General features: G+C 39.2%; 2 protein-coding genes across 14 annotated transcripts in view; one reads left to right on the top strand and one right to left on the bottom strand.

Annotated features, from left to right (window-relative positions):
• Nucleotides 1–2719, top strand: part of FLT1 (fms related receptor tyrosine kinase 1) — a 137422-nt gene extending 134703 nt beyond the window's left edge. For all 6 annotated transcript variants that reach the window (XM_043531337.1, XM_043531339.1, XM_043531325.1 and 3 more), the window contains one exon: nt 557–2719. In XM_043531337.1, the coding sequence (XP_043387272.1) occupies nt 557–761 (205 nt within the window). In that variant the 3' untranslated portion in view covers nt 762–2719. The remainder of the gene's footprint in view (nt 1–556) is intronic.
• A 5388-nt stretch (nt 2720–8107) lies between these two features.
• PAN3 (poly(A) specific ribonuclease subunit PAN3) overlaps nt 8108–13647 on the bottom strand; it is a 116380-nt gene continuing 110840 nt past the window's right edge. For 6 of the 8 annotated variants that reach the window (XM_037891626.2, XM_037891630.2, XM_037891638.2 and 3 more), the window contains one exon: nt 8108–11064. In XM_037891626.2, coding sequence (XP_037747554.1) covers nt 10924–11064 — 141 coding nt within the window. In that variant the 3' untranslated portion in view covers nt 8108–10923. Of the gene's footprint in view, nt 11065–12641; nt 12752–13647 lie in introns of those variants that run through there. The other 2 variants (XM_037891631.2, XM_037891643.2) reach the window with 2 other exon arrangements.

Raw genomic sequence — 13647 nt, 5'->3', positions numbered from 1 at the left:
AAGATCTTATTGCCTAAATACAAATTTAAAAGTTTCCTAAAAGCTCTAACCAATGGCTGGGGGGTTTCTTCCCTGGGAATCTTGCATGGTAGCTGTGAGGGGAAAGTGCATGACTCCTTAGAAACTTACTCTTAGTTCTTGAAATAACCCTTTTGAGTCCTGACCATCTAAAATAAGGTAACTGGAGGGTAAGGACACAAAATAAGGCAAACACTAACTTCCTTGGAGTATTCCGGTGATAGGCTCAGTGTCTTATCACTCTTGTGAATGGTATCACATCAAATGCAGCCCAAGTTAAGAGTGATCAAATGTTATCCCATGACTACATGGTGGCCTAAATGCAGAGCTGGTCCCATGTATTTTGATGAAGTACTTGGGAGGCACAAATTCCCTTGAGTGTACACAATCCCAGTCAATCCCTACAACACTGTGCTCGCCGTCACCACCAATGAATGGGGCTGTTTCCTTCTATGCTGTCTCATTCAATTCACTAAATAATCTTAGACACTTCCCCTCCCGCCCCATGCATTGAAAGTGACACTGCTCTGTTTTACAGTCTGAAAGCTGCCAGCAGGAGCAAGGAATCCGTTCTTTCTGGAATGACCAGGCCGAGTTTCTGCAGTTCCAGCTGTGGCCACCTCAGTGAAGCTAGTTGGAGATTTCCTTACGGTAACATAGTGCTGGAAAAAATGAGAGCATGCCGTTCTCCTCCTCCTCCTGATTACAGTTCACTGGGGTTTTATTCCCCCCCACCTGTTTAAGAAGTTCTGCGCAAAGATTCAGATGCGTATTTTAACCTGAACCAGCTTTTCCTAAACACTGTCAGTTCAAAAGCTTCTACTTGAAACAGCTGCTGTTTGTGTGATCTTAAAAGCTTTCTTTCCGCCCGCCCCCCACCAGGCATTGACTTAAACTCAGATGACCTGCTTTTCTACAGACAGCACAAAGTGTGATGTCTGCGTTTAAAATGAAGTAGGGCACCAGTGCTAAGGGCCCAGCTTTCTCAAGTACTGAATCTCTGTAGCTCTCCTAACAGTTAATGGGAGCTCTGTACCTTAGATGACTGTTCCCTAATGTTCATGTACAAGACCCCCACTTCAGTTTCTGGTCCCTGGTAAGGGATGGGAGTCTCATGGAAGCAGCATGCCCTACCCCACAGCAAGGGTGGCCTTCTGTCACTTAACATAATCCATTCTCAAGTCAGATTCAGGAATAGCTGTGAGATCTGAAAACAAGAATACAGTTCCATTCTCCTCAGGCAAAAAGATCAGGGCAGTACAGTACCTTTAATGCTGAGGGAGTCAACAGTGGGCAAGAAACTGGGTGCGATCATCAAGGTTACACTGCAAGGCAGGCCCATTGGAATCTGGGCCCCGTGGACTGAGAGATCCCAGTGCAGTAGTGAGGGGAAAGCAAGTGGGAGAAAACAAGTCTACCTGTGTGGGACTGGGAGTGGGAGAAAGGGCCCACTTCCTGGAGTTCAGGATATACAGCTTCTGCTTATAGAAGTTTGAGGGAGGATTAATGCCTTGATGAATAATGGCATTCTGGTAGATCAGGATTTAGTTTTAATACATTCTTAGACCATAAGAGATCTGAAGGCCTCCCTGGGCCCAGGAATTTCTACACACACCACAAAAGGCAGTTGTCAAGAATACATAGAAATGAAAAATCTGGGACTGAAATAATGAAAATTACAGATTAATTAGAAGCTTTATCAAGCTTGATGGGGCACTAGTTAAAGTGCAACCTTCAAGAAGATTTGCTTGGTCTCCCTAAGAATGTGCACTGGAAATTATTTTAGTTAGAGATATTTAAGTCAAGTTTTGTCTACACTACCTACTGGACCATCTAACATATTGTACTGATTGCTGACTGAGTCCCATAACTAACAATATGCCAGGATGGCCAGTAAGATCTACATATTACTAAACTGAACAAATGTTTATTAGATGCCTTGCAAGGGTTCCTAACACATAACTCACCATATAATCCTTTGGGAGGCTATGGTGACTCTTCTATACATGCACAGTTGACTTTCAAATTTATTTAACGGTATTGGTGTACAGCAGCAAAAGTATTTGTTGGTAATTTGCATCAGACACCGGGGTATATTGACTAAGAAGAGAAACCGATAGTCTTAGTTTTAAAAGCTATAAAGATGCACTATCCCCCTTCATCTTCGTATGCAATATTAATGTAAAAAAGGCCTTCGATAAAGCTTACCCTATTAAAGGTTGGGAGAGGTAGAAAATCCCCTTCTGCCAATTTGAGGAAAAGCAGCCATGTACAGAGCCCTAGAGTGAGCTGTTTGCAGTAAGCTATTGAAGAATGCTCTGGATACACTTCAACTGGCATCCATCTTAACTGAGGGGACCATTAATTCTAACTATGACCCATTTGCTCGGTCTCTTGCTGGTGGAGCAGAATTTATCTTGATCCATACCCATGGGTGATCCACAAAATGTTTCCCCCTTTCAATCCAGCCAAAATAATTATTCACAGATAGTGCATTTCTAGAGGATTGTGTTGCACACTGTACATTTATAAATATGCTTTTTGTGCATAAATATTTAAGAAAACATTAAGATTACTTTTATATGAACTTTACTAAAAATTTCTTTGGATGTGAATAACTCACACTTATGTCTTACATTTCTTATCTTTTTATATCAAATGTATTTTAATTGCTAAATTCACATAATAAACAAGTTCTGAATTTTGCTTGGTTAGTTAACTAAATACATGGGTCAAAGCTTCTGGAAAAGACATCTCTTACCATTAGGCACAATTCATACATCTTGGTGGAGATAGTTTTGCTCGCCCAGATTTGCTCACAGCTGAGTGGTCACATGGGAAGACACAGTGACTGCCTGTAAGAGTTCACAGTCTTGTAAGGCAAAAAGCGGATGGGGAGGGGTGATGGACACATGCAGTGTTCCTAATGTTTTGTGTAAATAAAGTGAAATGCATTGAATACATTGAACCTGATGGATTGCCCATACCTAGAGGCTCTGTGCTCATACAAGGATGGCAAGCTTTCTCCTTTTTCCTCCTCTTCTACAAACCTGTGGAATCTCCTTGCATCTGTGGGAAGGGAAGGGACAGTGATGATGGCTGCTCTTCATAGCAGCATTCCTCTCTGATACAAGTTTCAGGTTAATGCTCACCTAACATCCCCAGTAGTGTGGTGTCTATGTGCACAATCCATGCATTGCCTGTCTCAAATTCCTTTCTACAAGAATATGAAAGACCTGAATACAACTTCCTAACTAAATGGCACCCTCCACACAGCATGAACCTCACATGCACTGTACAGGAATTGATGCTTCACACTCAAGCCCACCTGACTCCATTTTAATACTTCATGCTGGGAGATTATTATTGAGTTTGATATTAGGTCTTGTACTTCTTAAACTTAGAGACTGTTGGACCCAAGCTGCTCTGGGGAGGGGTACCTTTAGCTAGTGGGGTCAACCATTCAGTATCCTGGCTGGCCTCTACAAACTTTGGTCTTCAGCTGTAGATATGGTGGTTCCTAAATACCACCTTTACTTGCACTGTTTGTCGCTTTTGTATGTATCTAGATGATCTATCACAATAAAACTGGAAGAAAGGCAGCTATGGGGCTGGTGCAGAAACCATATTCTGAAAGTGATTAGACATGAGGTGTTCTAATGTCATCATGAGGGGAATGGAAGGAACAGTGACTTTCTTCTCTGCCATAGCATAAAATCATAGACATGTAGGGCTGGGAGGGAATATGAAGCCATCCACTTTATCCCCCCATGCTGAGGCAGGGCACATCTAACCCAATCACTTCGTTCAGGCTGGGAAGGTGGGATGAACTGAGGTCTACAATTCTTTTCAGTTGGAGGCATTTAGCCATTTTTACTACCCTATGTAGCACACACAGAGCTACCGAGGAAAAATTTTGCACCTTTCAATCCTGCTTTTTTCTGTTTGACAGCCACTAGTGTCTTCTAGCTTTTATTACACATTCCTGGCAGGAGAGCAGTTTTGGCAAGAGAGCAGTTTTGGCACCATTTGCCTGTTAGTTATTAAATAAGGACAGCAATCATGGTATAAAATATTGATAGTTTATTTTCAAACAATTCAAGGATTTTTAACTGTTTAAAATTTCTTTCAGGATGAAAAACACCTACCCTACCTATCACTGAGCCAGGTTGTCAAACTAACTATACAAAATTCCATAATTAACTTTAGAAATCCAGGCAGATGAGTGAGGTGATGTTTTATATTTTTTATTTTGGGGGGCGGGGGGGGGGGGGGGCAGGAGGGCAGGTGGGGGGGAGAAACACATACACATATGCTGGAATAAAGAAAAGGAACCAAAAGTGTCTGCTTCCCAGGTGTAAAGTGATGATTTGAGATTATACCACTGACAGCATTTGGGTGCTACATAAAAAAAAATGGAGATGGCTAGAGAATTACAGGAGAAGTTTAAAACTGGTCAAAAAGGTAAGACAATACTTAGAACACACAGGAGCCCGTTTCACGTTAACAATCTCAATGCTTAAATTCCCCACAAAAAACTAGACAGCGAAGTGGTCTAGTCAGTGAGATAAAAGTATATCAGCAGCTGTCTTGCACGTGGTTTGCTCAAGCTGGGAGAAGAGCAAAGAACTGCAGAGGAATCTAATTAAGTTTAGTGAACGGGCATTACAATCAATATTAAGCTCATTGTTGGCAAATGCACATTGGAGGCAACAATTTGGGCTATTCACACACCTTACTATGCTAAATTAACTATCAGCTCAGGAAAGAGTCCTAGGAATTGTGGACAGCTCAGTTGAGACCAGTTATCAATATGCAGTCGGAGGGCAAAAAGGAAACTTATTATGCATAAGGAATAGGCTGGAGAATATGGAAAATGCTATTATGTAAATCAGTAACAACCTCACCTGGAATACTGTGTTCCGTTCTGGTCACCCACTCCAAAAAAAACAAAAAAACAACCACGTGAAGAAACAGGTGGTTGGTTCAATGCTGGGTTCCAAGAATAATTAAGTACATGAAACAATTTCATATGAAGAAAGATTGAAAAGACGATGCGCGTTTGCCATGGAGAAGGGAACCGGAGATTGAGGCCACAGTTTAGCAGGATGCAGAAACAGATTGGACATTTAGATGGAACAAAGAATAGCTTTTTCACCCTTTAAATTAGTTTTGGAAAGGATATAAGCCCTCATGCTTCAAGGCTTAAACAAACTTCTAACTAATGGGGGTTAGCAAGAAACCTTCCCTGAGGGACAGGGTTTTCCCTTGACAGCCTACTGCAGGGTTTCTTGTACCTTCCTTTGAAGCAGCTGGTACCAGCCACTGTTAGTAACAGGATACTGGACTAGATTGACTAAGTGGTCTAATGCAGCATGTCAGCACCTCTGAACAAACGTATGAAAGCAGGCTAGTACTGAACTGAAAGAGAAAGGCTGTGTACTACTGTTCTTGTTACACCTGGCTAGCCCAAGAACTTCACATTTATCAGCAGTAAAGTCATAAAATGTTCTTATCCACATGGAAAGTAGTAATAGTGCAGGGGAGTGGTGTATATTTACGATCTTCTATCTTACTTCCTCCTCCCACATCCAATAAAACAGTTTAATTTGGCCACAGTATGATTTAATTTGAAGAGAAATGGGCTCACTACCATCCTTGAAAGCCACACAGTGAGGATAATACTGTCTGAATAAAAAGCAAGATTAAAGTATAGAAACCAAAATGGTAAATCCACTCCATCTTGAATATTTCTCAATTCTTTCACTGGCTCTTACTGCTAATGTTTAGACTAGCTAGGCCTCTAGGTGGAAGGCTGCTGGAGACAATCTAATTTTTAGTGGGGAGTAAGGGCACAGCACTAGTTATATAATCATAGGACCCTAGTAGTGTTGTTCATTAAATTTTAGAGGCAGCAAAAGGGGTAAATAGTATGGTTAATAGTTTTAAAAAGTATGGATTGGATGAATGGATTATAAGGTGCATAAAAAGCTGGCTAGATTGTTGGGCTCAACAGGTAGTGATCAATGGCTCGATGCCTAGTTGGCAGCTGGTATCAAGCGGAGTACCCCAGGGGTTGGTCCTAGGGCCGGTTGTGTTCAACATCTTTATTAATGATCTGGATGATGGGATGAATTGCACCCTCAGCAAGTTTGCAGATGACACTAAGCTGAGGGGAGAGGTAGATATGCTGGAGGGTAGGGATAGGGTCCAGAGTGAGCTAGACAAATTGGAGGATTGGGCCAAAAGAAATCTGATGAGGTTCAATAAGGACAAGTGCAGAGTCCTGCACTTAGGATATAAGAATCCCATGCACTGCTACAGGCTGGGGCCCAACTAGCTAAGCAGCAGTTCTGCAGAAAAGGACCTGGGGATTACAGTGGATGAGACGCTGGATATGAGTCAGCAGTGTGCTCTTGTTGCCAAGAATGCTAACGGCATTTTAGGCTGCATGAGTAGGAGCACTGCCAGCAGACTGAGGGAAGTGATTATTCTCCTCTATTCGGCACTGGTGAGGCTACATCTGGAGGATTAAAAAGTCTTGTACCTACTACTGTGCATTAAGGATTTAAAGTAGAATACTAATATAATAACTAATATATGCTAGCAGTGGCACAAATTACTGAAGCATTTGTGACTACCTACAACAGGTTCTCAAATGAACGTTGCTCATTTCTACAGCAATTCCGCTAATTCAAACTCAAGTATGGACAGAGTAATTCTGAAGATTGCTTACTGACTGTTCATTTTTCAAGTATGCTAGAAAAACATTCCACACATTTGCCACCTTTCCTTGGAGTTCAGACATGAGATATGCCCAAGAAGGTGCACTGCTGCATTATGGTAGTCAAAGAGCTGATTTTAGGGTTTGTTTCACGTTACTTAAAAATTCATGCTCTAGTTGTTACAAAAAATAAAAAGGAGTACTTGTGGCACCGTAGAGACTAACAAATTTATTAGAGCATAAGCTTTCGTGAGCTACAGCTCACTTAAATTTGTTAGTCTCTACGGTGCCACAAGTACTCCATTTCTTTTTATGGATACAGACTAACACAGCTGCTACTCTGAAACGAAAAATAAAGTTTTTCAAAAACAAACCATCCAGGTTCAGACTGAAAGCGCACTTCAAATTGTCACCAGGGGACACTTGTGGATGGGTGCATAACAAATATATCTAAGTATTACTCCAGTTTTACCAAAAATGTATTGCATGACTGGATTCTGCAAGGTATTGACCAGTGTTGCTACGTGCATTCTGGAACAGACAAGACATGGGTGTACTCCTATAGCAGTATGTGGTCTTTCAACACAGTTCTTTTCTTAAATGTAAATTATAAAGTTTACCATATAGAAAACTGCTTCCTACCTTCTGAGCTTTTGAGAAGAGTGCACCAAGCAAGCTTGCTGCAGTTTTATTTTAGTCATATATGCAAAATAAACTTTCTAAAGCAATAATGCAATTTAAGGGACCAACAGTCCAGAGTAAGTTTATGCAAGGAAAAAAACAAAGATATTGACAATTTCACATGTATTTTACAAAATTTTCATGACTTTACAATTACATAAACATGTGGCATGGGCGGGTGTGGGTACAGAGGACTTTACCCCACCAGTAAGTCACTTTTGCTGGTTAACAATACAGAACAAATAATTCTGGGCATCAAAGAGGTCAGTTATCCCATGTGTAATTTTCAGAGAAGCTAACATACATATGTGTCATTGGACAAGAGAGCTCAATAAACATGGATGTAAAGGTATTTTTAATACAGTTTCTCAGAATTAGGGCTAATCTAGTAATGTGGACCTGATTTAATACAAGCAAAAAGGAGCTACTACTTTGACTTGGAAGTTAAGGAAATGCACATTACTATGTCTAGCACAGTATCTAGAAATCGTAGGCCATGTGAGTTACTGTAAGTGATAAACATTAAATGCAGTTTGCAAGTCATGATTGTTACAACCCTGTGCTGGAGTCATTTACAGACTGAAATACAAAAGGGATATGATGGAATGCAAAATACTTCCAATACTTAATATGTGAAAAGCACTACCCAACTACAGCACTTAGCATGCTCAAAAGAAGGCTACGTTATTTCTGGTATTCTTTATTAAAAATACTGCTGTACACATGAAGAATGAAAACAGGATTAAAGATGGATAACATATATTGGGATCATGACAGAACTTAACATACTGGTGCTTTTTAGGGGAAGCTGTTGACATCTGAATTACTGAAACAGGGGACAAACCAAAAAAAACCAAAACATAGGTACCCCCAACAAAATTTTACAGTGTAGTAAATACATAGACAGAATTTAAAACAGGTACAAAAATTAAAATGACCAACATCACATGATTTCAAAGGTTGCCCTTTCTGTGCTTTTAGCTGTAAAGATAGGAAGATCACAATAATTTCCCACATGGAAGGGTATGTCCTGGGTGGTTTTTGTTTTTTTTTAAAAATATACACATACAGCTCTTCTTCGGAATGGAAGAGAGATTATAACTTTAGGACAACCTTCTTAATGGAATTAAAATGCGATAGAAGGGCTCTCCCCAAAAACACCCAAGCAGAACTTCAGACTGTTCAAATCATTCCCAAATATGGACCAAATGAAATAAATAGAAAACAAAGCTCAACAATTATTTGTTTTATGTATTACCTGACACCAAATGTTTTCTGGCTGACATTAGTTACTTATGAAAACTTAATAGCCGTCTACTTTTTTTTTTAAACCAAGTCCTGAGGTTAGTAGGGGCTGAAGCAAACTGACATTATGTAAATACATGCAAGTTTGCATTCTAGACTTGTCTCACAGAGGATGGTTTGCTGGTCTAGGAAGGATGAGAATTCAAGCCCTATTTTACCCCTGCCTTAACTTTCGCAAAATATTGGTCCACAAATTAAATTTTCCAAAGGTTCCCAAACCCCACAACTGAACAGATGATCCCCTTTCATTTTCAAAGAAAACAATACTGGAAAAAACCTCAGCCCGCTTATAAATTAAGCATTTCATATTTCTTCTAGAATACAAGTACTTCTTTTTTGTACAAAAGAATTACAATATGATTTGTCAAAAAACATATAAAAGACAGCTGCTCTTCCTCAAATACATGAGCTAATGATAAAAGACTGTTTTGCATGTTCACTTCTCAAAGTTCCCGTTCCTTTTACATTAAAAAGAACAATATTGTGGCAATTGTTATCCTTTGAATATTAAACATTATGTTCCTTTTAAAATTCATTCAGATCAAATGCAACAATAATTGATTTTTAAACTCAACAACTGATGCTACCAAATGCGGACTCAACCACATTTTCTAAAATATGTAAAGCACGGTCCCTAGTCTTCAGAGCTTCCGATGTGAAGAGAGTTGCTTTTCTTGATGCAAGTCTCAAGGCGGAGAATCATTTTAAAGCTTATAAAAGTGGACAGAGAAATATTAAAAACTTCTCTGAAAACTACAAATATTGAGAATTATTAAAATTGATGTCAGTAACATCAGTTGCAAGTGCTTAGAGTCTGTCCTGACCTTTTGAGTTTCCACATTTTCTTCATGGTGAGCACCCAGTGCTATTAAAATATTCAGTGCTGGGAAAGGATAGATACAGTCTTCACTACTGCTTTACGAAAGGAAATTCCTACATATTTGGCAGTCTTCAATATCAAAGTGTAGCTGTTTATCTTTTACTATAAATCCCAGGAATACCCAAGTTTGGAGACATAACTGCATGTCCAAATATTAGAAAGTTAATTGAGGAGGAAAATTCCAGACTGAATTACTTCAGGAATATTCATGTGTTGAGTATTATCAAAAGTAATATTACTTTGGGCTAAGCAGTGACTGCAAAGGCACAGCAGATCATTATCCCTCCAGATTCAGGTTGTAAAACTTCAAAAGCTCTTGATGCCAGACAACTGCTGTGTTTAGTTAATCTTCTTAACAGTGTCTTTGTTTCTGTATCCAGTGTAGAGTACCATAATAAAGCTGTGGTTCAAAGAACAGAACTTTATACAAAAATTATACTGTAAATAACCTAAAGTAATACACTCCTGAAACTTCAGGCATTTAACACAATTTCTTTAAAAAAATTCTGTTAAAAAAATTGCATAAATGTAAATGCAGCTGACTAGCAGGAAAACATACAAACAGTTTTTAAAGGCGCTGGTTGTGTTTAGAGCAAATTTGATATGCCCTTAAATTATAGGTGTTTCAAAGGTTGCTATTTTGTCACGTTGCTTAGACAAGGCTTAAATGAGAGGGGATTTTATACATGTCAATTCACTGATACTTGATTTTTTTTTTTTTTTTTAAATATGCATCTTCTGGTTGGTTTGTTAACTAACAGTGGGTGGCATACAGAGCTCGCATACAACACACTTTTACAGAGATTACAAACTAAACTCTCATTTATAGAGCACAATTTCTATGAAATTATTTCCCTGGTCCTTTATGCTATTCTGGGTGCAAATAATATCAAAATGAATAAATTGAGCAATATCCTCAGTGACAAAAATGTATCCCAGAAATGTCCTTGCAAAGAGTTTCCCTTAATAAGTATACAATGTGGCAAAACATCAGAGATCAGAAAAGTCTTAAAAAAATTAAAATTAGTGCATATACAAGTGGAAAAAATAAAAGCAGGAACATCATGCACCTGATGTGTTCCTTAATCTAAAATAAATTCTTCACAGATAAAGCCTCCGATGGCAGCCATAGCTCTAGGATAAATGAAACATTCTTCCCTTCAAGTAACAGTGTACCTGACTGAAGTGCAAGCAGCTTTGCTCATCTCCTGTTTGTTTCCCAAATGTGAAATGAGATGACAACAACAATTCAGCTGTAGTGCAATTTGCTATTGGTTAAGTTCCTCAGCAATGTCCTGCATGCTTTCAGCAAATACTACAACTGACCATTTGCGGCTGCAATTAGTTCTTGAAAAGTATTTTCAAAGCAGCGTTTTAAATCGCTGTAAGTTACCACAAGGACACTCTTCTCGTCTCTGGAAATGAGGCTTATTTTTTCTGGCACACCAGCATCTAACTGTAACAAGAATGCAAAAGATAAAATGTGACAAATGGCAGTACAATCATTTTCTTAAACACAAAACCTATGAGGTTTTTAGCAAGCTTGTGAGAGTGTGATTCACAGAAAGGGCAAGGTTTTTCTCTTTCAACATACACAGCCTGTTAAACATTTTCAAACCTGTGATTAGTCAACTCAAATCTGACCCTGCATCAGATTAATGGTCAAGAACCACAAGTTAAAAAAACATTGCAGAAGAAGATGGGAACTTGGTCCAACCCTTCTGAAATACCACTCCCCCTTAAAACAACCAAGCAAGCTAGGGAGGGATAATCTCTATATAGGCCTGAGCCACATCATTGAATTTCTGTGCAAGTTACCGGACATGTTCATCAAATGGACCAGTTAGGAGGGATGGATCTTCGGCCATTTTAAACAAAATTACAGGAAGTATCAGCATCTGAGCAATTTTGGCTGCCTAGTCCTGTGCTCTGTAATAGCTGAAACTTTAACTTCCAAATTCAAACTGGCTAGTGGCCAGTGAAGGTGGGAACAAAATGAACTAGCTCGAGTTTTGTAGACTTTTTCTCAGTCTAGAATGCAGACATTATCTAATCTTGATCTCTGACAGACAGTTAATACAGGCTGTCAGTCAGAAGAAAAACAAACTTTTTTTTTCCCCCAACCAACATCTCAAGTTTTTCTTCTACTGATTAAACTAGCATTGAAACAACATGGAAATAAACTAACATATATTCTCAACTGGCTTCCACACAGCTTGTGTCCTAATATTTTATGATATTTCTACCAGCAAGTGGTGTAGAAATCTCTAGGGGAACTTTATATTTTACAAAGAGTACACAATTTCTACACTGCAAAAGGTGTTCATTAATTTGTAACTTGCAGATTCTTTGCTAAGTACAATGGGTGCTGCTTTCTTTTGAAAATAGTTTAAGGGATCTTCAACATTTGTTTTATACCGCAAACTCTTGTCCAAACACAGGCTTCACTGTCTGTATTACGGTATATAGAGCAAGACTTTGGAAACATACCCCAGGGGATGATGGGAGTACTAGTAGATTTTTAGATAATATGGTAATGAGTGCTATGGAAACAGATAAATGTTCTGTTATGCCTGATTGAATAGAGGAAAAGGAGAACTAGGTTAGCCACCGAGTTCTTGTTTAATTGGGTGTTCTCAGGAGCAACACTGTAAGATAGAAAACATCTTGTAGAAAGAGGTGCAGCACACTGGTCTGAACTCACAGCAATGAAAGCTAGAACCTCCCGAATTCTAGCCTCACTGTTGTGTGAGGCTTCAGGCAAACTAATGCAGAGAGACTGATTTGTTTTCTATTTCTGTAAAATGGGTATAATACTGCCTCCACCATCCCGCAACACTTCTCCTAGGGTGTTATTAGGATTGATTTGCAAAAAAAAAAAAACCAGTTTGAAGACAAAGAGTACCAACTATAAGTGCAATGTAAGATCTTTATCTATTGTTCAAGTGCTGTATACGCGTAATCTGAGGTATCCTACTGGATTTGAAACACTGCAGATCAATAACAAACAAAGCCATGCTATTGACCATGTACCTGACTACATGTGGCTTTCTTCCGCTGGTCCTTAGGTAAATAGGTGCACAGAAATGTCGCACTCGGATATAGAAGTTCCTTCCCCTTATGATACTTGAATAAGTCTGAATCTAACAATGACATTTCAAGAGCAAAGTATGAAAGCCAGATACCCCATTTTACTAGGATCCGTTTTCCAACATGCTGCTTTCTGAAGTTTAAGAATGCTTTTTTAGAGTGCCTTTACTGCCAAGATATTGAGGTCCTTCAGCCCTAGATAGTGATTCTTTGCATTATGGGTCCACAACTCTAGAACTAACCATTTGTTTTGAGCATAAGCCCCAAAAGTTTCTAGCACACAATATTCTGCAATATATTCTTTCCCCTGACTTACAGAATTACATCCCCCCCAAAATTGCTGTAGCTCTTCACCTCCTGTTTGAGCATCAGCATACATGCCTTTAATTTTCACCTGGCCATTAGCACACACTCCCCTAATCTCCTTTATTTAGCCTCATCAATCCCTTTAAATCAGGATTTATAGGGACTGACAAAACAAAATTAAAAGTAAAAGGAGATTAAGGGAATAATCCAGTGGCCAGATTAAGAGCCACCAATAATTTAGGGAGAAGTTTTGGCTGAAGTTAATTAGTAGTTGCTAGTATCTAAGGATCTGAGTATGGTCAAGCTTCTCTGGAAAAGAAAGGTGGTTTGGGATTGCTAAAGTTTGGTAAAACATCTGCAAAGTTGAAGTACAAGCTGCAGGGAAAAAGTAAGTCTGTTACTTTTTTATTTCGTTTACAGAGTGGGACAGAAAGATTTGCCTCTGCTGCCATTCATGAGAGTGCTCAACTAAAGTTTTGCCAGTGATGCAACTAAAATCTTAGAATACTGCAAGTGGCCTCTTTAAACCAATTATGCACCCTACTACTGCTGAGCTGCTCTGGGGCTGGAAAGGACTCTGGCTCAATTTAGACAAGCCATTGTGTCTATGTTACAGAAATCTCCCTGGGGTGCCCCTATGTGC

This window comes from Chelonia mydas, chromosome 1 (genome assembly GCF_015237465.2).
Source record: "Chelonia mydas isolate rCheMyd1 chromosome 1, rCheMyd1.pri.v2, whole genome shotgun sequence".
Lineage (NCBI taxonomy): Eukaryota > Metazoa > Chordata > Testudines > Cheloniidae > Chelonia > Chelonia mydas.
The sequence above is the reverse complement of the archived record's forward strand: the minus strand, read 5'-3'. Positions and strand labels throughout refer to the sequence as shown.